The following is a 23,708-nucleotide window of genomic DNA, read 5'->3' as shown; positions in this document are numbered from 1 at the left end:
TCCCAGGGGCTCCGTGATGCTTTCTGCGTGGGGCCGCGTCCGTGAGTCCTGCAGGGACCTGTCTGCCCTGGCTTCCCCACCAAAGGGCTGCTTCCCCTGCGGAAGGGGAGAGGGGAGTCGTCCGCGTCCCGCCCCACCGCTGCCTGCCCCGCTGGTGGTGACTCGGCCGCGGGGGTGGCTCGGTTCCCCTCGGGGCTCGCCGGCTCGGATCTGGGGCTCAGTGGGGCTTTTGCACCTCGTGGATGCTCTTTCCCGGTGCCCCCTGCGCTCCCTCCGCCTCCCACACAGGCACGGAGCGGTTCTGGAGAAACAGCTTTTAATTGAAAAGACAAGAGAAAAGGTCCCATGCAAGCTGGTCTAACCCCTCCCTACCCCCCCTCCCCGGCCCCCCCTTCAACAAATACCCCCCCTCCTCTCCCACCCCCCACTCCCCCCATCTCCATCCATCTCATCCCTGTCTAATCCCCGCCCCCCCCTCACACCCCCATGTTGGCTGCGAGAGCCCTGCGCTTGCTGGGTGGCATTGGCAAGGAGCTCTGCGCCTGCCTCTTCCTCGGCTTGTCTGCCACGGCAGGCGGGGATGGTGGCAGGTCCATCCCGGCATCCTCCCACGGCTCCTCCTGGGGCTCCATCCCGATGACGTTGGATATTTTGAGGCTCAGCATGATGTCGCTGAGCTCGGGGATGCAGTAGTCAGGGGTGAGCAGCTCCTCAGGCAGCGAGAGCGAGCTGAAGTCGCGGTCGGGGGTGGCTGCGCCGGTGCCACCAGCATCCTCGGGCATGGAGCTCCTGCTGGGAGCATCCTGGCTGACCCCCACCCCATCCAGGGAGCAATCCAAGAGCACTAGGGCCTCTTGGAGAGCCACTTTCTCAGGCGCTGCCTGAGAAAGTTCACCTACGGGCTCCCCAAGGGCTTGGTTGTGGGGGTCAGCGCAGGGGCCGGGGGGGACGTCGCTGCCTGGGGGTGCCCCCGCAGGGGTGGCCATGCCGCAGGTGTTGGTCTTGGCCAGCGGCCCCTCGATGTCCTCGTAGCTGGGGATGGACACTGGCAGCTCGAGAGGGGCTGGGGCCACCCCACTCCTCTTATTTTCGTAGGGTGCAAGGTATTGTGGTTGGCCCTGGGGGGTCCCTGGGGCTGCCCAGGCCAGGGGGGCCCCGCAGCCCCCGGGACCCCACAGGGCAGCAGCCGGCAGAGAAGCGGCGCCTTGGCCGAGCGTGGCGGTGGCCGGTGGAGGCAGGTCGGTGGTTGTCCACTGGATGCGGAAGACCCGGGGGTCGAAGAGGCAGCCACATGGAGCCCTCTGCAGACCTGTGTGGGTGAGGGGGAGCCGTGCTGGGCCGGGGGGACTCTCCAGGGGCACCCGCCGAGCCGGCCCCGATGGCCGACATCCCCCAGCTCTGGGCCAGGGGCGTGGGGAGCTTGTGGCCGGGGCGATCCCTACAGGGTGAGCTGCTGTGCCGGTGGGACGGGGTTGCAAATCGGGGAGGAGACTCCCTTCTAGGAGGTGAAACGGGAGAGATGGCCCCAAATATTTGGGGAATTCTCTGCAGAGCGGCTTTCCTGGGCACGCGTCACCCAGGCGAGGGCAAGGATGCTCACCGGGGCTTGCTGAACCCCCTGGTGAAAAGTGCCGGGGGGACGGGTGTGATGGGGATGGCGAAGGTGCCAGGGCAGACTGGGGTGCCATACCTGCTGGTGGTGCCTGGGGGGCCTGGGGTGTCCCCCCTGCCAGGGGTGCCCAGGCTGCAGGGAAGGGCTGCTCCTGCGCGGGCAGATGGCACAGGTTGGCTGAGCCTGAGAGAGAGAGAGAGACAGGAGCGATGGCCGGCGGTCACCTCCGCTCTTGCCCCCAAGAGCGTCCCGGGGCTGCAGGGGTTGGGGTCGGTCCCTACCTCGAGGGTAGAAGGTTCCGGGGAGCCCAAATGGCTGGAAAAGCTGGGGCGCCGGGGGGCCCCAGGGCCCAGGCAGTGGGAGCTGCATTGGTGGCCGCGCCATGGTCCCTTCTGGCTGTTGGCTGCTAAGGACTCTTTGGCGTCTCCCCGGAAGGAATGCGGGGGCTCCCTGTGTTCCGCCCCACCCCCAAGAGCCTCCCCAGCTCCTCCTGGGGAGGGAAAGGGTTAAGGGGAGTCTGGGGTGCCCCCGGGGCCTACAGGCGGCTGTGGGTCTGTGGGTGCAAATACTCTTTGTTTTCAATAGTATTTTTCAGGTGGGGGAAAAAGAACAAGTTGATTCAGCCGAGCCGAGTGGGGACCAAGCTGCAACTGCACCCGCAGCCTCCTTGCGCCAGATGGCAAATGCGTTTGTGACTATCGCCCATGCTTCTGTTTGCTGCGTTGACTGGAGTGATGCCGAAATAGGAAAAAGGACCTCGAGGGCGCGAAGGAAGGTCACGCGGTGTCGCTCGGTGGCCTGCTTTCCCCCAGCCCTGGCTCAAGCAGTGCTGCCAGGTCTTTTAGTCTCCTGATGGGAAAAGCAGCAGCTCTGGATCCCCCTCGGAGGGGGCGACGCTTTCCCTGGGTGCGTGACACCCAGGAGGAGACAGCACCCGCCGCCGCATGCTCCCAGAAAAGGACTGGATTCTGCACAACATCCGATGATGAGATGCTGGGGCTGTTTGTGCTCTAGAGGACCCCAGGGACCGGGTGAGTACATCCCCTCCTCGTACTTGGAGGATTTGGCACTACCAAGGACACCCTGGTAGGAGCACAGGCCTCTCGCTCCCGCTGTGTGAACAGTGTGTGGCCTGGGGGAGTCGGGACAACTGCCGTGAACCGGAGGCCAAAGATCTGTCCTGGCCTGTATCCTGTTAATTAAAGAAATTGCGCTCTGTTCGTGAGGCACCTCTGGCTGCAAGATTGTGCAAGGCCAGCCGCTGCGTAACTTGTGGCAGGGACCGATGCTGGGGGCGTGAAAGCAACCGCGCTTCTGAAACCATAAAACTTTATTTAGATTCAGGGCGCAGCTGAGCCACCCCGCTCCTCAACACTCTGCCATCTGCACCGCTGTGGCTGGGACCGGGCAGTGCTGCACATCCCAAAGGCCACCAAGTCACACCCGTGTCCCTGCTGCTTTGGCGGGAGCTTCTGCGATGCGAGCGATGTTCTGGGGGCCGATCTCTTGGACTGCAGCTACTCCATGCCTGACCTGCAGCTGGTCAGGAGGGTTGTGTCCCAGGTGGAATTCTACCTCTCTGACGAGAACCTGGCCAAGGATGCTTTCCTCCTGAAACATGTCCAGGAGAACAAGATGGGCTTTGTCAGCATCAAACTGCTGACGTCCTTGAAGAAGGTGGGCAGCCCGTTGCGTCGGCCAGCCGGGGTGGGAAGTGGCCTCCACGTGGAGGGTGCCTGGGTGTGCTCTGGCTGTCTGCGGTGAGGTGTACGAGGAGGTCCAGGCTCTGCTCAGGCTGTCTGTGTCCCGGCAAAGCGCTGGTGGTGCAGAGCTGGGCCCTGCTCTCTGCCTTCAATGTGCTGCAGCAGTTCTCCAGCCCGGGAGGGTGGCTGGGGAAGCGGTGAGCAGTCCTCAAACCCCAGCCCCAGGGCTGGGTTCACCTCTTCTGCCCGTGGTTCCCCCAGGCTGCTCTGGGAGAGGAGAGCTCGTCCTCCGGCGCTGAGGCTCCTTTAGGTTTGGGTTTGGGGCTTTTTCTTTTCTTCCGTTTTTCCTCCTCCTCTTGAGCAGAATAACCCTCTGTGGCCTCCGAGAGCTGCGGGAGGTGGCGGTGCAGCTGCTCCAGGGGACGGTTTTGGGGAAGGACAATGCTTGGGGCGAGTCAGCGTGCGAGGCGAGACGCTGAGCAGCAGCGGCACCGGGAGCTGCGCCGTGCTGTCGCCGACGGCACTGCGCCTGCCCGGGGTCCAGAGCGGCTCCCGCCGCCCCAGCGGCACCACTGGGACTGCCCGAAGGAAGGGGCTCGGCCCCCCCCGACCCCCCCGGTGCTGGGGGACCGCCCCGACGGGGACCTCACCCTGCACCTTCTGCAAGCCAGACCCGGAAAGGTGAGGCTGCTTCTTGAAGGTGCCGTTGGCTGCGTTGCTCCCGGGTTGTGGAGCTCGCCTGGGAAATGGGCAACAAAGAGAGATGAAGTTTCCAGGCACTTTCTGGCCGGTGCAGTGATCTGGGGTTTTTTGGGGGGTTGGATTTTTTTTTCCCTTCTGATTTCCGCTCCCCCCGCTACCACTTCCCGGTCTTGCGGCTGCCCAAGGTGCAGCCAGACAAGGGGAGGAGGGTCCCTGCCTGGCCTGCAGCTCCCTCCCTCGCCATTCTTGGGGTGATTTTGCTGTGTCAGTGAGGCAAAGCTGGGCTCTCCGGGGCTGAGGTCGGTGGGACCCGAGGAAGGCTGTGATGGTCTTGAGGCTTTGAAGGGCTTTGCACCGAGCCCTGTCCCCGCTGGAGGGGACGCTGGTGGTGTTCAAGGCGAAGGCCTTGCAGCCCTTGTTGTCGTGTGTGTCCGTGTCCCTCCCGGCCCCCAAGGTCTGTCCTTGTCCCAGGGGCTCCGTGATGCTTTCTGCGTGGGGCCGCGTCCGTGAGTCCTGCAGGGACCTGTCTGCCCTGGCTTCCCCACCAAAGGGCTGCTTCCCCTGCGGAAGGGGAGAGGGGAGTCGTCCGCGTCCCGCCCCACCGCTGCCTGCCCCGCTGGTGGTGACTCGGCCGCGGGGGTGGCTCGGTTCCCCTCGGGGCTCGCCGGCTCGGATCTGGGGCTCAGTGGGGCTTTTGCACCTCGTGGATGCTCTTTCCCGGTGCCCCCTGCGCTCCCTCCGCCTCCCACACAGGCACGGAGCGGTTCTGGAGAAACAGCTTTTAATTGAAAAGACAAGAGAAAAGGTCCCATGCAAGCTGGTCTAACCCCTCCCTACCCCCCCTCCCCGGCCCCCCCTTCAACAAATACCCCCCCTCCTCTCCCACCCCCCACTCCCCCCATCTCCATCCATCTCATCCCTGTCTAATCCCCGCCCCCCCCTCACACCCCCATGTTGGCTGCGAGAGCCCTGCGCTTGCTGGGTGGCATTGGCAAGGAGCTCTGCGCCTGCCTCTTCCTCGGCTTGTCTGCCACGGCAGGCGGGGATGGTGGCAGGTCCATCCCGGCATCCTCCCACGGCTCCTCCTGGGGCTCCATCCCGATGACGTTGGATATTTTGAGGCTCAGCATGATGTCGCTGAGCTCGGGGATGCAGTAGTCAGGGGTGAGCAGCTCCTCAGGCAGCGAGAGCGAGCTGAAGTCGCGGTCGGGGGTGGCTGCGCCGGTGCCACCAGCATCCTCGGGCATGGAGCTCCTGCTGGGAGCATCCTGGCTGACCCCCACCCCATCCAGGGAGCAATCCAAGAGCACTAGGGCCTCTTGGAGAGCCACTTTCTCAGGCGCTGCCTGAGAAAGTTCACCTACGGGCTCCCCAAGGGCTTGGTTGTGGGGGTCAGCGCAGGGGCCGGGGGGGACGTCGCTGCCTGGGGGTGCCCCCGCAGGGGTGGCCATGCCGCAGGTGTTGGTCTTGGCCAGCGGCCCCTCGATGTCCTCGTAGCTGGGGATGGACACTGGCAGCTCGAGAGGGGCTGGGGCCACCCCACTCCTCTTATTTTCGTAGGGTGCAAGGTATTGTGGTTGGCCCTGGGGGGTCCCTGGGGCTGCCCAGGCCAGGGGGGCCCCGCAGCCCCCGGGACCCCACAGGGCAGCAGCCGGCAGAGAAGCGGCGCCTTGGCCGAGCGTGGCGGTGGCCGGTGGAGGCAGGTCGGTGGTTGTCCACTGGATGCGGAAGACCCGGGGGTCGAAGAGGCAGCCACATGGAGCCCTCTGCAGACCTGTGTGGGTGAGGGGGAGCCGTGCTGGGCCGGGGGGACTCTCCAGGGGCACCCGCCGAGCCGGCCCCGATGGCCGACATCCCCCAGCTCTGGGCCAGGGGCGTGGGGAGCTTGTGGCCGGGGCGATCCCTACAGGGTGAGCTGCTGTGCCGGTGGGACGGGGTTGCAAATCGGGGAGGAGACTCCCTTCTAGGAGGTGAAACGGGAGAGATGGCCCCAAATATTTGGGGAATTCTCTGCAGAGCGGCTTTCCTGGGCACGCGTCACCCAGGCGAGGGCAAGGATGCTCACCGGGGCTTGCTGAACCCCCTGGTGAAAAGTGCCGGGGGGACGGGTGTGATGGGGATGGCGAAGGTGCCAGGGCAGACTGGGGTGCCATACCTGCTGGTGGTGCCTGGGGGGCCTGGGGTGTCCCCCCTGCCAGGGGTGCCCAGGCTGCAGGGAAGGGCTGCTCCTGCGCGGGCAGATGGCACAGGTTGGCTGAGCCTGAGAGAGAGAGAGAGAGAGACAGGAGCGATGGCCGGCGGTCACCTCCGCTCTTGCCCCCAAGAGCGTCCCGGGGCTGCAGGGGTTGGGGTCGGTCCCTACCTCGAGGGTAGAAGGTTCCGGGGAGCCCAAATGGCTGGAAAAGCTGGGGCGCCGGGGGGCCCCAGGGCCCAGGCAGTGGGAGCTGCATTGGTGGCCGCGCCATGGTCCCTTCTGGCTGTTGGCTGCTAAGGACTCTTTGGCGTCTCCCCGGAAGGAATGCGGGGGCTCCCTGTGTTCCGCCCCACCCCCAAGAGCCTCCCCAGCTCCTCCTGGGGAGGGAAAGGGTTAGGGGAGTCTGGGGTGCCCCCGGGGCCTACAGGCGGCTGTGGGTCTGTGGGTGCAAATACTCTTTGTTTTCAATAGTATTTTTCAGGTGGGGGAAAAAGAACAAGTTGATTCAGCCGAGCCGAGTGGGGACCAAGCTGCAACTGCACCCGCAGCCTCCTTGCGCCAGATGGCAAATGCGTTTGTGACTATCGCCCATGCTTCTGTTTGCTGCGTTGACTGGAGTGATGCCGAAATAGGAAAAAGGACCTCGAGGGCGCGAAGGAAGGTCACGCGGTGTCGCTCGGTGGCCTGCTTTCCCCCAGCCCTGGCTCAAGCAGTGCTGCCAGGTCTTTTAGTCTCCTGATGGGAAAAGCAGCAGCTCTGGATCCCCCTCGGAGGGGGCGACGCTTTCCCTGGGTGCGTGACACCCAGGAGGAGACAGCACCCGCCGCCGCATGCTCCCAGAAAAGGACTGGATTCTGCACAACATCCGATGATGAGATGCTGGGGCTGTTTGTGCTCTAGAGGACCCCAGGGACCGGGTGAGTACATCCCCTCCTCGTACTTGGAGGATTTGGCACTACCAAGGACACCCTGGTAGGAGCACAGGCCTCTCGCTCCCGCTGTGTGAACAGTGTGTGGCCTGGGGGAGTCGGGACAACTGCCGTGAACCGGAGGCCAAAGATCTGTCCTGGCCTGTATCCTGTTAATTAAAGAAATTGCGCTCTGTTCGTGAGGCACCTCTGGCTGCAAGATTGTGCAAGGCCAGCCGCTGCGTAACTTGTGGCAGGGACCGATGCTGGGGGCGTGAAAGCAACCGCGCTTCTGAAACCATAAAACTTTATTTAGATTCAGGGCGCAGCTGAGCCACCCCGCTCCTCAACACTCTGCCATCTGCACCGCTGTGGCTGGGACCGGGCAGTGCTGCACATCCCAAAGGCCACCAAGTCACACCCGTGTCCCTGCTGCTTTGGCGGGAGCTTCTGCGATGCGAGCGATGTTCTGGGGGCCGATCTCTTGGACTGCAGCTACTCCATGCCTGACCTGCAGCTGGTCAGGAGGGTTGTGTCCCAGGTGGAATTCTACCTCTCTGACGAGAACCTGGCCAAGGATGCTTTCCTCCTGAAACATGTCCAGGAGAACAAGATGGGCTTTGTCAGCATCAAACTGCTGACGTCCTTGAAGAAGGTGGGCAGCCCGTTGCGTCGGCCAGCCGGGGTGGGAAGTGGCCTCCACGTGGAGGGTGCCTGGGTGTGCTCTGGCTGTCTGCGGTGAGGTGTACGAGGAGGTCCAGGCTCTGCTCAGGCTGTCTGTGTCCCGGCAAAGCGCTGGTGGTGCAGAGCTGGGCCCTGCTCTCTGCCTTCAATGTGCTGCAGCAGTTCTCCAGCCCGGGAGGGTGGCTGGGGAAGCGGTGAGCAGTCCTCAAACCCCAGCCCCAGGGCTGGGTTCACCTCTTCTGCCCGTGGTTCCCCCAGGCTGCTCTGGGAGAGGAGAGCTCGTCCTCCGGCGCTGAGGCTCCTTTAGGTTTGGGTTTGGGGCTTTTTCTTTTCTTCCGTTTTTCCTCCTCCTCTTGAGCAGAATAACCCTCTGTGGCCTCCGAGAGCTGCGGGAGGTGGCGGTGCAGCTGCTCCAGGGGACGGTTTTGGGGAAGGACAATGCTTGGGGCGAGTCAGCGTGCGAGGCGAGACGCTGAGCAGCAGCGGCACCGGGAGCTGCGCCGTGCTGTCGCCGACGGCACTGCGCCTGCCCGGGGTCCAGAGCGGCTCCCGCCGCCCCAGCGGCACCACTGGGACTGCCCGAAGGAAGGGGCTCGGCCCCCCCCGACCCCCCCGGTGCTGGGGGACCGCCCCGACGGGGACCTCACCCTGCACCTTCTGCAAGCCAGACCCGGAAAGGTGAGGCTGCTTCTTGAAGGTGCCGTTGGCTGCGTTGCTCCCGGGTTGTGGAGCTCGCCTGGGAAATGGGCAACAAAGAGAGATGAAGTTTCCAGGCACTTTCTGGCCGGTGCAGTGATCTGGGGTTTTTTGGGGGGTTGGATTTTTTTTTCCCTTCTGATTTCCGCTCCCCCCGCTACCACTTCCCGGTCTTGCGGCTGCCCAAGGTGCAGCCAGACAAGGGGAGGAGGGTCCCTGCCTGGCCTGCAGCTCCCTCCCTCGCCATTCTTGGGGTGATTTTGCTGTGTCAGTGAGGCAAAGCTGGGCTCTCCGGGGCTGAGGTCGGTGGGACCCGAGGAAGGCTGTGATGGTCTTGAGGCTTTGAAGGGCTTTGCACCGAGCCCTGTCCCCGCTGGAGGGGACGCTGGTGGTGTTCAAGGCGAAGGCCTTGCAGCCCTTGTTGTCGTGTGTGTCCGTGTCCCTCCCGGCCCCCAAGGTCTGTCCTTGTCCCAGGGGCTCCGTGATGCTTTCTGCGTGGGGCCGCGTCCGTGAGTCCTGCAGGGACCTGTCTGCCCTGGCTTCCCCACCAAAGGGCTGCTTCCCCTGCGGAAGGGGAGAGGGGAGTCGTCCGCGTCCCGCCCCACCGCTGCCTGCCCCGCTGGTGGTGACTCGGCCGCGGGGGTGGCTCGGTTCCCCTCGGGGCTCGCCGGCTCGGATCTGGGGCTCAGTGGGGCTTTTGCACCTCGTGGATGCTCTTTCCCGGTGCCCCCTGCGCTCCCTCCGCCTCCCACACAGGCACGGAGCGGTTCTGGAGAAACAGCTTTTAATTGAAAAGACAAGAGAAAAGGTCCCATGCAAGCTGGTCTAACCCCTCCCTACCCCCCCTCCCCGGCCCCCCCTTCAACAAATACCCCCCCTCCTCTCCCACCCCCCACTCCCCCCATCTCCATCCATCTCATCCCTGTCTAATCCCCGCCCCCCCCTCACACCCCCATGTTGGCTGCGAGAGCCCTGCGCTTGCTGGGTGGCATTGGCAAGGAGCTCTGCGCCTGCCTCTTCCTCGGCTTGTCTGCCACGGCAGGCGGGGATGGTGGCAGGTCCATCCCGGCATCCTCCCACGGCTCCTCCTGGGGCTCCATCCCGATGACGTTGGATATTTTGAGGCTCAGCATGATGTCGCTGAGCTCGGGGATGCAGTAGTCAGGGGTGAGCAGCTCCTCAGGCAGCGAGAGCGAGCTGAAGTCGCGGTCGGGGGTGGCTGCGCCGGTTGCCACCAGCATCCTCGGGCATGGAGCTCCTGCTGGGAGCATCCTGGCTGACCCCCACCCCATCCAGGGAGCAATCCAAGAGCACTAGGGCCTCTTGGAGAGCCACTTTCTCAGGCGCTGCCTGAGAAAGTTCACCTACGGGCTCCCCAAGGGCTTGGTTGTGGGGGTCAGCGCAGGGGCCGGGGGGGACGTCGCTGCCTGGGGGTGCCCCCGCAGGGGTGGCCATGCCGCAGGTGTTGGTCTTGGCCAGCGGCCCCTCGATGTCCTCGTAGCTGGGGATGGACACTGGCAGCTCGAGAGGGGCTGGGGCCACCCCACTCCTCTTATTTTCGTAGGGTGCAAGGTATTGTGGTTGGCCCTGGGGGGTCCCTGGGGCTGCCCAGGCCAGGGGGGCCCCGCAGCCCCCGGGACCCCACAGGGCAGCAGCCGGCAGAGAAGCGGCGCCTTGGCCGAGCGTGGCGGTGGCCGGTGGAGGCAGGTCGGTGGTTGTCCACTGGATGCGGAAGACCCGGGGGTCGAAGAGGCAGCCACATGGAGCCCTCTGCAGACCTGTGTGGGTGAGGGGGAGCCGTGCTGGGCCGGGGGGACTCTCCAGGGGCACCCGCCGAGCCGGCCCCGATGGCCGACATCCCCCAGCTCTGGGCCAGGGGCGTGGGGAGCTTGTGGCCGGGGCGATCCCTACAGGGTGAGCTGCTGTGCCGGTGGGACGGGGTTGCAAATCGGGGAGGAGACTCCCTTCTAGGAGGTGAAACGGGAGAGATGGCCCCAAATATTTGGGGAATTCTCTGCAGAGCGGCTTTCCTGGGCACGCGTCACCCAGGCGAGGGCAAGGATGCTCACCGGGGCTTGCTGAACCCCCTGGTGAAAAGTGCCGGGGGGACGGGTGTGATGGGGATGGCGAAGGTGCCAGGGCAGACTGGGGTGCCATACCTGCTGGTGGTGCCTGGGGGGCCTGGGGTGTCCCCCCTGCCAGGGGTGCCCAGGCTGCAGGGAAGGGCTGCTCCTGCGCGGGCAGATGGCACAGGTTGGCTGAGCCTGAGAGAGAGAGAGAGAGACAGGAGCGATGGCCGGCGGTCACCTCCGCTCTTGCCCCCAAGAGCGTCCCGGGGCTGCAGGGGTTGGGGTCGGTCCCTACCTCGAGGGTAGAAGGTTCCGGGGAGCCCAAATGGCTGGAAAAGCTGGGGCGCCGGGGGGCCCCAGGGCCCAGGCAGTGGGAGCTGCATTGGTGGCCGCGCCATGGTCCCTTCTGGCTGTTGGCTGCTAAGGACTCTTTGGCGTCTCCCCGGAAGGAATGCGGGGGCTCCCTGTGTTCCGCCCCACCCCCAAGAGCCTCCCCAGCTCCTCCTGGGGAGGGAAAGGGTTAAGGGAGTCTGGGGTGCCCCCGGGGCCTACAGGCGGCTGTGGGTCTGTGGGTGCAAATACTCTTTGTTTTCAACAGTATTTTTCAGGTGGGGGAAAAAGAACAAGTTGATTCAGCCGAGCCGAGTGGGGACCAAGCTGCAGCTGCACCCGCAGCCTCCTTGCGCCAGATGGCAAATGCGTTTGTGACTATCGCCCATGCTTCTGTTTGCTGCGTTGACTGGAGTGATGCCGAAATAGGAAAAAGGACCTCGAGGGCGCGAAGGAAGGTCACGCGGTGTCGCTCGGTGGCCTGCTTTCCCCCAGCCCTGGCTCAAGCAGTGCTGCCAGGTCTTTTAGTCTCCTGATGGGAAAAGCAGCAGCTCTGGATCCCCCTCGGAGGGGGCGACGCTTTCCCTGGGTGCGTGACACCCAGGAGGAGACAGCACCCGCCGCCGCATGCTCCCAGAAAAGGACTGGATTCTGCACAACATCCGATGATGAGATGCTGGGGCTGTTTGTGCTCTAGAGGACCCCAGGGACCGGGTGAGTACATCCCCTCCTCGTACTTGGAGGATTTGGCACTACCAAGGACACCCTGGTAGGAGCACAGGCCTCTCGCTCCCGCTGTGTGAACAGTGTGTGGCCTGGGGGAGTCGGGACAACTGCCGTGAACCGGAGGCCAAAGATCTGTCCTGGCCTGTATCCTGTTAATTAAAGAAATTGCGCTCTGTTCGTGAGGCACCTCTGGCTGCAAGATTGTGCAAGGCCAGCCGCTGCGTAACTTGTGGCAGGGACCGATGCTGGGGGCGTGAAAGCAACCGCGCTTCTGAAACCATAAAACTTTATTTAGATTCAGGGCGCAGCTGAGCCACCCCGCTCCTCAACACTCTGCCATCTGCACCGCTGTGGCTGGGACCGGGCAGTGCTGCACATCCCAAAGGCCACCAAGTCACACCCGTGTCCCTGCTGCTTTGGCGGGAGCTTCTGCGATGCGAGCGATGTTCTGGGGGCCGATCTCTTGGACTGCAGCTACTCCATGCCTGACCTGCAGCTGGTCAGGAGGGTTGTGTCCCAGGTGGAATTCTACCTCTCTGACGAGAACCTGGCCAAGGATGCTTTCCTCCTGAAACATGTCCAGAAGAACAAGATGGGCTTTGTCAGCATCAAACTGCTGACGTCCTTGAAGAAGGTGGGCAGCCCGTTGCGTCGGCCAGCCGGGGTGGGAAGTGGCCTCCACGTGGAGGGTGCCTGGGTGTGCTCTGGCTGTCTGCGGTGAGGTGTACGAGGAGGTCCAGGCTCTGCTCAGGCTGTCTGTGTCCCGGCAAAGCGCTGGTGGTGCAGAGCTGGGCCCTGCTCTCTGCCTTCAATGTGCTGCAGCAGTTCTCCAGCCAGGGAGGGTGGCTGGGGAAGCGGTGAGCAGTCCTCAAACCCCAGCCCCAGGGCTGGGTTCACCTCTTCTGCCCGTGGTTCCCGCAGGCTGCTCTGGGAGAGATCATCCCTTAACTAAAAAACTTCAGGGAAGCACTGGTGGTGTGATGTACAGGGAAGCTGTGTCTTCTTGCCATGGTCCAGGAGCACAGGGCACCTTCTCTGACAAATCCTGAATGGGGGATATTGCCTTGCCATGACCTCAGGTTGATGGGGTTGCAGCCTGCCTTGATGATGGGTTTAGGGTGGTCCCTGCCTGGGGAGACTCACAGTGACGCAGTGGCCCCCTCTTTCCCTCAGGTGAAATACCTGACGCATGACTGGTGGCTGACGCTCTACACCCTGCAGTTCTCAGAGCTGCTGGAGGTGAACGAGGAGGGCACCACAGTGAGGCGGTGGGTGATAGCATATGTCCATACATTCTGTATGGTATGTCTAAATATTTTTTGGTTTTAATATTTTGTTCCAGCCACAGAAACTGGTTTGCTGCTAGATGACTGTAAAAGTGCGATTTGGTAAATAATTATTAGAAATCTTATACTAACACTATGATTGAAAAAATAGACAGAAGTGTAGCCAAGTAATTAACTAGTAGAGGTAGTTACTCATAAGTTTTACAGTTCTTTGCTCTTGTGACTGGATGTTCCTGTACATTAGATAAGATTAATATTGAAACTGACCATATATGACTGAAACCATGTTAAGCTCCAAGATCAAAGAACAAGGATGACGAACAAGACTTGAAGGTCAGCCACCAGAATTTCAAATGGATCAGTGGTCGCAAAAGCAGCCCTTCGACTCAAATGAAGAACCATTGCGCATGATCAGATGTAGGCAGTACTATGATACTCAGTTACAATAATTTTTATGTATATGTATACGAATCTGATTAATATGTAATTAGTTACTCCATATAAGCTGTTTGTGCTGAAGCTGTGGCATGCACGCTAGGTGGAACTATCCCCCGTGCATCCAGCGCTGCAATAAAGAATGCCTACTTTCTAAAACTCCAAAATGAGTCTTAGAGAGTTTCTTCGACTGGCTTTTCGGTATCATGGGTCCCCATCCCCGAGTCCCTGCTGAGCATCCCCCACAGGAAACTGCTGCTGGCCTGGGAGCTGCTGCCCCTGGAGCAGGACATGCTGCTGCTGCTCCAGAAGAATTTCCTCAAGACCATCACGAGGATGTTCAGCCCCTTCGGCACCATCGCCTCCATCCGCATCCTGCGGCCGGGCCGCAAGCTGCCCTCAGATGTGCGGAAATACACGTTAGACTCCCCCGAGCTGCTGGGCAAGCACTGCGCACTGGTGCAGTACAAGAGCCTGGGGAGCGCTTCAGCCTTGAGGAGCCTTGAGGACCTCGGCCGCCAGAGCTGTCCGCGTGGCGAGAGCATCAGGGTGGTCCGGCTCTGCGGGAAGGGCTCCAAGAAGACACCCGGGGCCGAGAGGGAGGTGGCGGAGGAGCTGGTGGACCAGCCGGGTTGGAAAGCGCAGGCGACGAAGGCCGCGACCTTCCCCGACGGCCTCGGGGACTCCCTGCTCTGCAGCTCCCCGGAGTTGAACGGTGCCCGGGCATTGCCACCCCTCCTCCTGCACAAGGACCCCTCGGCACCCTCCTGGCCCGGCAGCAACTTCAAGCCCAGCGGTTTCGGCAACGCCTTCGCTGGCTTGCTCCTCGCCAGCAAAGTCCTCCCTCCGCTCGGGACAGGCAGCTTCTACAGCCTCTGCTCCAGCCCTGAGAGCACCCGTGGCTGCGGCTGGGGGAGTGGGGTGGGTGCCTGGGCACCCTGGCCCAGCAGCCCCTCTCCAGATGCCAAACCTCTTGCCGGCAACCCTCCGGCAGCGACGTGGGTGCCTGAGCCCCTCGGCCTGCGGGATGCGGTGCTTTGCCTGCCCCACTGTTGTCCCAAAAGTGGGGTCGTTTACCCGGTGTGCAAAATGCCAATATAGACACAGAGCAGAGGTATTTTATTCCAATTCATGTTTACGCAAAGATGGGGGCTAGGTGGTAATCTGCAATGCTAGCACCCCTCATGCCTAAACGGGCAAGCAATTTATACAGTTCAGTTATACATATTCGATTTCCAAAGTTCTTGCCAAAACTATTACTGGGAGTAGCTTATCTGGCAAGGTTTCTATTGGGCTAAAGTTTCCCTGCTTGGAATTAAAGGTACAGTGTTCTTTTTTTTCTACAGCGCATGCTCAAGGAGAGTGGGGGGGTAAGTCTTTTTGGTGTGGAATTGAGTTGGTGGTCATGATCTCCCCCTGCCACCTTTACCTTTCCTCCAGTTTTCAAAGATTTTTCTGACTTCATGCCTATTAGCAATTATTCAACTTTTCAGCGCCTCCTGGGGTAGGATGTTCCCTTCGTATCAGTCTTTTAGTTCTTCTTCAGGGGCACAGTTGTTAGCAAGGCATGCATTGGTTATAGAAAGGGGATCTTGTTTCACAAGACCTTTGTGGCCTTTTTCATGTGGCTTAAGTACATCATTTCCCCCCTTTGAGACTATGAGATCTCTTCATATGAGTCTCATAAGTCTCACTACTTCATTTTATTGTTATATATGCTCTAGCTGGGGCTTGTAAAACCAGTCTCTTGATAGAACTTAAAACAACACAAAGTATGATTGTAATAATGACAACGGTGATCGAAGTTTAAATTAGGTTTGCCAGCCATCCAGTGAGGGAGGATCCTGTTCCGTGTAATATTTTATTTAACCACCCTATTTCCATTGTTGTTCTTTTTCTTTCTTAGAAAAACTTTTTTCTAAGTCCGAAGGTAATATTCCCCAATATAAAGGATTGTCTGCCAACTCAGACGGAGGGAGACAAGCGGTTACAACTAACATTCTGGATTTGCCCAAAGGACTGGATAAGCTCTAAAACCAAATTCTCTTGACCTACTGCTAGTACCAAATGGGATATTATAATATTCAGGTTCTTCATTCTCTCAAAGTTCAATGGTCTCAGATTAGCTGAAATTTGAGTTTCCCAGTCTGTGGCTGTCCACTTTTCCTCATCTGGTTCTGGTGCTCTTTTCACTTGCGTGTAATGAATCCAGGCGTCCATTCCTTCTACTTTGGCTGCAGTATAGGTTTTCAATAACATGGTGTAAGGTCCTTTCCGCCTTAATCCAACAGGAGAGAGACCTTCTGATTTAGATACCTGTGTAGTGAAGATAAAGTATGCGAAAGAGAAATCAAATACTCTTTAACATCAGCCTGCCCTTTTATATGCGTTTGGTCTCCTGTGATGTTAGAAAGATTCATGGGATATGCTTTCCCATAAACAACCTTAAAAGGACTTACTTTCTCTTTGACCCTAGGAGTTACTCGAATTCGTAAAAGAGCTGTAGGTAAAATTTCTACCCATTTAAGGTGTGTTTTCTTGACACAGTTTAGCAAGTTGCCTTTTAAGAGTTTGATTCATTCTTTCTAGCTTCCCACTTGATTGTGGCCTCCAAGGAGTGTGTAATTCCCACTTAATCTGTAAAAATTTAGAAATCCCTTGCATGACTTCTGCAATAAAATGAGGCCCATTATCAGAGGAGATTCCTTCTGGAATACCAAATCGGGGTATTATTTCCTTCAATAAGATACTAATTACCTCTCTAGTTCTTTGTTGGTACGGCAAGGGAAAGCCTCTGGCCAGCCAGAAAAGGTATCTAGCAATATCAATAAATATTTATATTGGTTATACCTAGGTAGCTCTGAAAAATCTATTTGCCAGCATTCCCCAGGAGTTATTCCTTGTTTCACAATTCCTCCCATAACCTTTTTCCCAGTTTTTGGATTATTAGCACAGCAGATGGTACACTTTTTTTACTACCATGTCTGTCACCCTTTGTGTCTTTGGTCCAAAAAAATTTCTTTTTGCAGTTATTGTCAATGCGTCTTCTCCTGTATGCAACTCCTGATGTAATCTCTTGAGCAAAGTTTCCATCATTCTTTCAGGAACCCATAATGGCGTTAACGGTGTTATCCGCCAACCTTATCCATTTTTGGAGCAGTCTGTCTGTTCTGCTAATTAATCTTCCTTCTCAGTATATTTTGGTGGTGGTAATTCTAAACGAGGCCCTGGAATTAAAGCCACTTCAAATTTTGGCTCCTTTAGAGCTGCCTTTTTAGCAAGACAATCAGCCTTCCAATTTCCTTTTATAATTTCACTATTTCCTTTTTGGTGGGCCTTGCAATGCATTATTGCAACCTTTGGTAAGAGAACCGCTTGCAGCAGTCTCATAACTTCAGTCCCATATTTTATTGGAGTTCCCTGTGAGTTTAACAGTCCTCTTTCCTTCCAAATTGCCCCCAAATTGCATGCACCACCCCAAATGCATATTTAGAATCTGTATATATATCTATTTACTCTTTTTCCATGACTTAGTTCTAGAGCTCGCACCAATGCTATCAATTCAGCCTTTTGAGCAGATGTGTTGCTAGGCAGTGCCTTAGTCTCTAGAGGTGGGCATTTGTTACCACTGCGTATCCAGCTCTTCGTTTTCCTTCCAGCATATAGCTGCTGCCATCAGTGAAGAGCTCTACTGCCGCATCAGGCAGGGGTTCATCCTGGAGGTGTGGTCTGCTGGAATACACTTGTTCAATAGTGGTTAGACAATCATGTTGTAATTCATCAGATTCTGAGATTGGGAGCAAGGTGGCAGGATTCAAAGTAGAGATCAAAGAAAGTGTGACATCATCTTTTTCCAGTAACACAGCTTGATATTTTGCTAATCTACTTGAGGAGATCCAGTGATGCCCCTTATTGTCAAGGAGGGATGATACAGCGTGAGGTACAAACACGGTAACTGGTTGGCCCAGTGCCAGTTTTCAAGACTCCTCAATCAAGCTTATAGTCGCCGCTACTGCCCTCAGGCAGGTGGGCCAACCTTTGCTGATCTCATCCAATTGTTTGGAAAAGTATCCCACTGGTCTCTTTTCATTCCCCAATTTCTGTGTTAATACTCCCAGAGCCACCTGCTGTCTCTCATGTACATATAATTCAAAGGGTTTTCTTAAATTTGGTAGTCCCAAAGTGGGAGCTTCCATCAACTTTCTTTTAATTCCATCAGAACTTGTACACCAGTCTGCTGTCCATTCCAAGATTCCCTCAGGTCCTTTTACAGCAGCGTATAACTGTTCAGCAATCAGTCCAAAATTAGGAATCCATAGCCAGCGCCATCCAGCCATTCCAAAAAAATCCCCTCGATTGTTTCTTTCTTACCGGTTGGGCTCCTGGGTTTAATTTGACTTTTGCCAGAGCAGCGTTCTTGGCTCATCCAGGTTTCTTGGAAGCCCATGCCAGAAGTATTACAGCATCCAAAATTTCCTCTGGGATTCTGGTCTCTTCTTGTTTCTTTTCAGTCAATAGACACAACTGAGTTCTCCATGCTGTCTCTTCAGGCATGCGTAGCTGAATAGACTTATCAAAAAATGTTAGCTGTACTTTCAGTTTACACACGAGATCTCGTCCCAAAGATGGGAGGGAGCGTTCTGGCACTATATATAGAAATTCAGGAGTCAAAGCCATATTTCCAATTCTACATTCCATAGGTTTTTTAAATGGCCTAAAAGCTCGCTTTCCTGTGAGCCCAACGATTGCCATATACATTTTACTTAAAGGCCCCTTACAGCTACTTACTACCGAACGGGTTTGTATACGGAGGGGTTAAATGATGGAATTTTGGTCCACGGATGAACCCTGGGGGAGAAGTAGATAGCCGAGAAAAATGCAGTCGGCACAGAAAACGGATGGTTTTTTGCCCGTTGCTTGGAATGCTGACCACGGAGATAAGAGAGCTGAGCAATACTGGGGGAGGACGGGCAGCAGGCTGTTGCACAGTACATCTGTGAGCATGGTCGGCGCGTGACTGCTGGATTATGGCAATATGCCACGTGTACAAAGCCCATGAACCAACAGACAGGGTGGCTATGGCTCGTGCAGCGCGCCTGGCCAGCGAGCGCATGCGTCATAGGCTCCCTATGTTGCAACTGAGGCAATGGCAGTGGCACTCCTATCAAGGGTCGGGCTTAGCTTTGTCCAGAGGCTGGCATTTGGGTAGAAATCCAACAATCACTTTTGCGGAGTATTCGAGTTATATTCTGTGTTAAGATTAAATGGAAGTTCTGATCCCAAGATGATATCTGGCACACTTGACTCATTGCTACCATAATTGTTACAAACAAATCCTAAAAATCAGTCATAACTTTTTCAATTTCAGTTTAAGGGGAGACTCTTGTTCAGCTGTCCACGAGGTTGGAGCCCTTTTAATCTTGGAATGATGAATCCACGGGCTTTTCCCTTGGACCTTGACAGCTGTATAAGTAGTCAGGAGTACCTGGAATGGCCCCTTCCACTTCTCAGTTAGCGGCTCCAAATTCCACGACTTGAGGTAGCCCCAGCCTCCAGGTTGAAATGGATGGGCTGGTGTATCCAGTTCCAAGGGCCTGCTTGTCGTCACGTACTTTTGCAATTCCTGTAAAGTCTTTCCCAAGGACATGAAGTAATTAGTCAAGTCCATTTCCCCTTTAATGTGAATTGTTCCTGGTATATGTGGGGCCTGGTAAGGCCTTCCATAAAGTAACTCGTAAGGGCTCAAGCTGGTTTTTACCACGAGGTTGTATTCTAATTCTTAACAGCGCTAAAGGTAGCGCTTGTATCCAAGTCATTGATGTTTCCTGACATATTTTCCCGATCTGCAATTTAAGCGTATAGTTCATTCTTTCTACTTTTCCACTTCATTGTGGCCTATAAGGGGTATGGAGAGCCCATGTTATGGCTAAGTTTTTACTCAATTGCTTTATAACTTCAGCAACAAAATGTGGTCCTCTGTCGGAGGACATTCCTAAAGGGATACTGAACCTCGAGATAATTTCTTTTAACAAGATTTTAGTTACTTCTCTAGCTCTGTTGGTGCAACAGGGAAAAGCCTCTGGCCATCCAGTAAAAGCGTCAACTAGAACAAGGATGTATCTATATCCCCCTTTTCTAGGCAGTTCTGTAAAATCAATTTGCCAATAGTCTCCTGGGGAATTTCCTCCTTTTGTAGCTCCCAAAATTAATTTATTACTGGTATTTGGGTTATTTTTACAACAAATTTCATATTTTTTCCATGATGGATAGGATAATTTCTGTCATTGCTCGGCTTATAACTATCTTCTGAAGATGTTTTACTAACTTTTCAGTTCCCCAATGTTCTTTGTTATGTTCTCGTTTAGCAATTTCTCTCATTAATGAGGATGGGATTATTATTTGCCCTGTGGGTGTGACAGCCCACCCATCTGTTTGTTCTTGTGCCTGTGAGGCCTTTATTAAGTTAGCATCTTTACTATCATATTTAGGTGGGGTTTCCAGCAAAGCTATTTCTTTTTCTGGTAATAATGCCACGATGCCTGTTTCTACAGCCTCTTTGGCAGCTTTATCTGCCAATTGATTACCTATTTCTGGTGGGGGTTTTCCTGTTTGGTGGGCTTTGCAATGCATTATTGCTACCGCCGTCAGTTTTTGAATGCTCTGTAATAGTTCTTGTATTTGTGCAGCATGCTTGATTTCAGTTCCTCGTGCTGATAGTAGTCCTCTTTCTTTCCAGATGGCTCCATGGGCATGTACAACTCCAAAAGCATACTTAGACGCTGTCCAGATATTAATCTTTCTCCCTTCGCTCAGTTCCAATGCTCGAGTTAAGGCTATTAGTTCTGCCTTTTGGGCTGATGTTTTGGGAGATGAGGCTCGTGCCTCTACTATGCCATCTAAGGAGGTCACTGCGTATCCTGACAGTCTCTTCCCATCGCGAACAAAACTACTGCCGTCAGTATATAACTCCCAGTCTGGATTTTTCTAACAGAACGTCTTTAAGATCCGGACGGCTAGCATATATTTCCTCTACAGTTTGTAAGCAATCGTGTTCTGGTGAACTCTCCGCTCAATCAGTGGAGAGGAACACTGCAGGATTTGTAACTGAAGTGGTCTTGAGATCGCTGTCATCTTGTTCTAGTAGTACCACTTGGTATTTCAGCATACGGCTGAGGGACAACCAATGCCCCCCTTTTTGTTCCAAAACTGTGACTACCGTATGTGGTACATAGACAGTAATTTCCCAAGATTCCGCTGCAATTAAGATGTTATCTACATATTGTAATACAGTTCCCTGTCCATTTTCTTTTCTCCAAATCTCTAATTCATTCACCAGCTGATTTCCAAAAATAGTTGGGCTATTCTTGAAGCCTTGTGGTAGAACTGTCCAAGTATATTGTGTCTTTCGCCCTGTTTCAGGATTTTCCCACTCAAAAGCAAAAAGCTTTGTTCACTGGTGAGGGTAGTTAGTAACTTATACAGGTTTGCAACTACTGGATGTATATCTTGTACTCTCTGATGTATTGCTCTAAGATCCTGGACTAAACGGTAATTTTTTCCATTAGCTTTCTTTACTGGTAAGATAGGTGTATTATATTTTGACTCACATTCTATTAGCAACTTACATTTTAAGAATTTTTTGAACTCTTGGTACCAAGCCAGTTCTCACTTCTAATTATAAAGGGTATTGTTTAATTCTTACTGGTGACGATCCTGGTTTTAGATCAATTCTTACTGGTTCCGCTCTCTTAGACCTTCCTGGAACTTCTCCTGCCCAAACGATGGGGATCACTGCATCTTTGATTTCTCAAGGTATCTTGTCCCTTTTGGGATTTGTATCCTGTAACAACAAGGCTATGGCTTCGACACATTTAGATTCTGGGATTAAAATTTCAACTTCCCCATCCTTGAATCTGATTTCAGCTTCTACCTTTTCAAGTAAATCTCTACCCAGTAAAGTTTTCAGAGAATTTGGCAAATATAAAAACTGGTGAGTAACCCATTGTTTTCCAAGTTTAAATTTCAGGGATTTGAAAAATGGCCAGGTCTCACCAATGACATTTATGCTTTTGTTACTTAAATTTCCTTCTAGTGTATTTAAGACCAAATACATAGCCCCAGCGTTGACTAAAAATTGTTTCCTCATCTCCCAGCTTTGCTTTAACCAGAGGTTCTGCTGGGAGAGGTTCCTCCGGTCCCCATCAGTCCTCTCCCCCTGCCTACTTCAAAGGCTACTCTCAGCACAGCCACAAATACACTTGATTCCTCTTTCCTTTAACATCCCTCTTCCTTAACCCTTTCCTCTTCTTGACCACTGTAGCCAAACGCACTACCTCATCCATTAACTTCCCTGGTCATTCAGGAACATGTTTAGAAAAATATTTTTCTTGCTGCACATATCCCAGGTTTCCACAATAGTAACATTTTCTTCTAGTGTTCCTTCACATTCTCCTTCTCTTTGTCTAGGTCTTAGTTCAGACCCTGTACCTGATCATCTCCCTTCCTAATCCTTATGTCACTTGTAAATTCCTTGCAAACGTGACTGCCAATAAATCAGCCTCTTGTTGCTTTGCTCCTCTTCTTTTTTTTCTCTTTCTTTTTCTTTTTTTTTTTTTTTGTTTCTGCTGTCAGGGGCCATTTGACCCACAAGGACACTAATTGCAAGTGCATCATTAAAATTTTGTTAGCAGAGCTTGTCTGAGTGCCCCAAAATCACTGGGACGCTCATCAGGTCTCTGCCTGCATTCTTGCACTTTTAGTCCAGTTTACCAATTAACCCCTAGTTCTCCACATGCCCTAAATGGCTTGTATTAAATTTCAGAGCCCTGTCTGACAAACGGCTCAGTCTCCTACACTGTTATAGTCCCAGTTTCGATTTTTTTAAATTTTTTTTTTTCCCTAGACTGTTGTGCTAGTTCTGCTCAGGGAAAGTTAACATGCACCCTTCTCCTTTTCTTATAGGGACATCAGATCCCAGGTAGCAGCCCTGGATTCTCCAAGGCAGGTACCCAAGATGATTTTTCTCTTTTGCAGGAAACTGTCTCCTCCAGGATCAACCCAAGACTCCTCCCAGTTCTCTCTCAGAGTCTTCTGACCTCTGCTTTCGGTACCGGAGATGGCAGCTACCTGCCTCAGACTCCTCCAAGTATGTTACTCGAAATATTTTTTCTCCTTTAGATAAATCTCTCAACTTTGCCAGCCACCTGAGACTCCTCCCAGAGATATCCCAGTCTTTTGCCCTCTGCTTTACATCCATAACATCTCAGGTAGCAGCACAGATTCCTCCAAGGAAGCTACCCAAGATGATTTTTCTCCTTTGTTGGAAGCTCTCCACTCCACGATCCATCTGAGACTCCTCCCAGGCATCTCCCAAAGTCTTTTGACCTCTGCTTTCGGGACCAGAGGGCCCAGGTAGCAGCCCCAGACTCCTCCAAGTAAGTTACTCCAGGTATTTTTTTTTTATCCTTTAGATACAGCTCAACTCCGGCAGCTGCCTGAGCCTCCTCCCAGTTATCTCCCAGAGGCTTTTGTCCTCTGCTTTACCTACCTAAGATCTCAGGTATCAGCCCCAGACTCCTCCAAGGAAGCTACCCTTGAGGTTTTTTTTCTTTTTTGGAGGAAGCTCTCCCCTCCAGGATCTACCTGTGACTCCCAGGCATCTCCCAGAGTCTTTTGACCTCTGCTTTCAGTACCGGAGATCGCAGATCAGATTCGACAAGGGTGTAAAGAGGGTCCCGCCGGAGGACATTTTGGAATCAGTCCTCCTGAGAGCAGCAGATCTGCAGTCAGGGATTCCCCCTTGGGTCGGGACGCCGCCCAAGGTAACTCCTGAAGGTAGAGAGCCCTCATCTTTTAGGTGAGTGACACACGCATTTTGAGTCATCATTTTAAATCTTAAGAATTCTTAAGTCAGCTGTGTAGTATTAATTCCCCTTACATCATTGAGCCTGTGGTTTACAAAATGTTACTGGAGTTCTAACTAACTTTTTACTAAAGAATAAAGCTGAGCTTTAACACCTGTTGGATTTGATTGTGCGTGCCTCTGTAACATCCCTTCGAGTGTAGGTTAAAGCTCTGCCAAGGAGGCCTGCTAGCTCGTGAGCCAAGACCCCCCTTCTCCCTTTGAGAAAGGTGAATCCTAACTGGCACCAGCAGGCCTGGGGCCGTGCCGGCCACCCCATTATTGAAAAACCCAGAAGTCTGGCGGGGACACCAGCCACGACCCGTGTATTAACAGACCGGGTCTGTCTCTTTCTTCCAGTGTCGCTGCCCGCAACTGGAAGGAGAGAGGGAAAAATAACCCATGTTCCAGATTCCCCTCCCAACCGTCCCAAGGCCCCGAAGTCTCTTTTGATTGCCCTTG

General features: G+C 55.1%; 4 protein-coding genes across 4 annotated transcripts; 1 reads left to right on the top strand and 3 right to left on the bottom strand.

Annotated features, from left to right (window-relative positions):
• Positions 1-476: 476 nt before the first annotated feature.
• Positions 477-2,117, bottom strand: LOC121233300 (proline-rich protein 22-like). Its single transcript, XM_041123465.1, has 3 exons — positions 1,894-2,117; positions 1,691-1,795; positions 477-1,309 (listed from the first exon to the last, which is right to left on the bottom strand). Exons 1-3 carry the CDS (start codon positions 1,994-1,996, stop codon positions 477-479), a joined length of 1,041 nt encoding a protein of 346 aa, XP_040979399.1. The 5' UTR covers positions 1,997-2,117.
• A 2,841-nt stretch (positions 2,118-4,958) lies between these two features.
• Positions 4,959-6,600, bottom strand: LOC121233299 (proline-rich protein 22-like). Its single transcript, XM_041123464.1, has 3 exons — positions 6,380-6,600; positions 6,173-6,277; positions 4,959-5,791 (listed from the first exon to the last, which is right to left on the bottom strand). The coding sequence occupies exons 1-3, from the start codon at positions 6,480-6,482 to the stop codon at positions 4,959-4,961; spliced, it is 1,041 nt and encodes a 346-aa protein (XP_040979398.1). The 5' UTR covers positions 6,483-6,600.
• Positions 6,601-9,443: 2,843 nt separating this feature from the next.
• Positions 9,444-11,265, bottom strand: LOC121233298 (MAPK-interacting and spindle-stabilizing protein-like). Its single transcript, XM_041123463.1, has 4 exons — positions 10,864-11,265; positions 10,659-10,763; positions 9,864-10,277; positions 9,444-9,757 (listed from the first exon to the last, which is right to left on the bottom strand). Exons 1-4 carry the CDS (start codon positions 10,964-10,966, stop codon positions 9,444-9,446), a joined length of 936 nt encoding a protein of 311 aa, XP_040979397.1. The 5' UTR covers positions 10,967-11,265.
• Positions 11,258-17,913, top strand: LOC115341269. The gene is made up of 7 exons (XM_041123462.1): positions 11,258-11,356; positions 11,920-12,258; positions 12,798-12,892; positions 13,525-13,639; positions 14,087-14,266; positions 17,005-17,067; positions 17,857-17,913. Exons 1-7 carry the CDS (start codon positions 11,258-11,260, stop codon positions 17,911-17,913), a joined length of 948 nt encoding a protein of 315 aa, XP_040979396.1.
• Positions 17,914-23,708: the final 5,795 nt, after the last annotated feature.

The sequence above is a fragment of the Aquila chrysaetos genome, chromosome 5 (genome assembly GCF_900496995.4).
Source record: "Aquila chrysaetos chrysaetos chromosome 5, bAquChr1.4, whole genome shotgun sequence".
In the NCBI taxonomy this organism is placed as follows: Eukaryota; Metazoa; Chordata; class Aves; order Accipitriformes; family Accipitridae; genus Aquila; species Aquila chrysaetos.
Note: the sequence above shows the minus strand (reverse complement) of the source record. Positions and strands in the feature narration are given on the sequence as shown.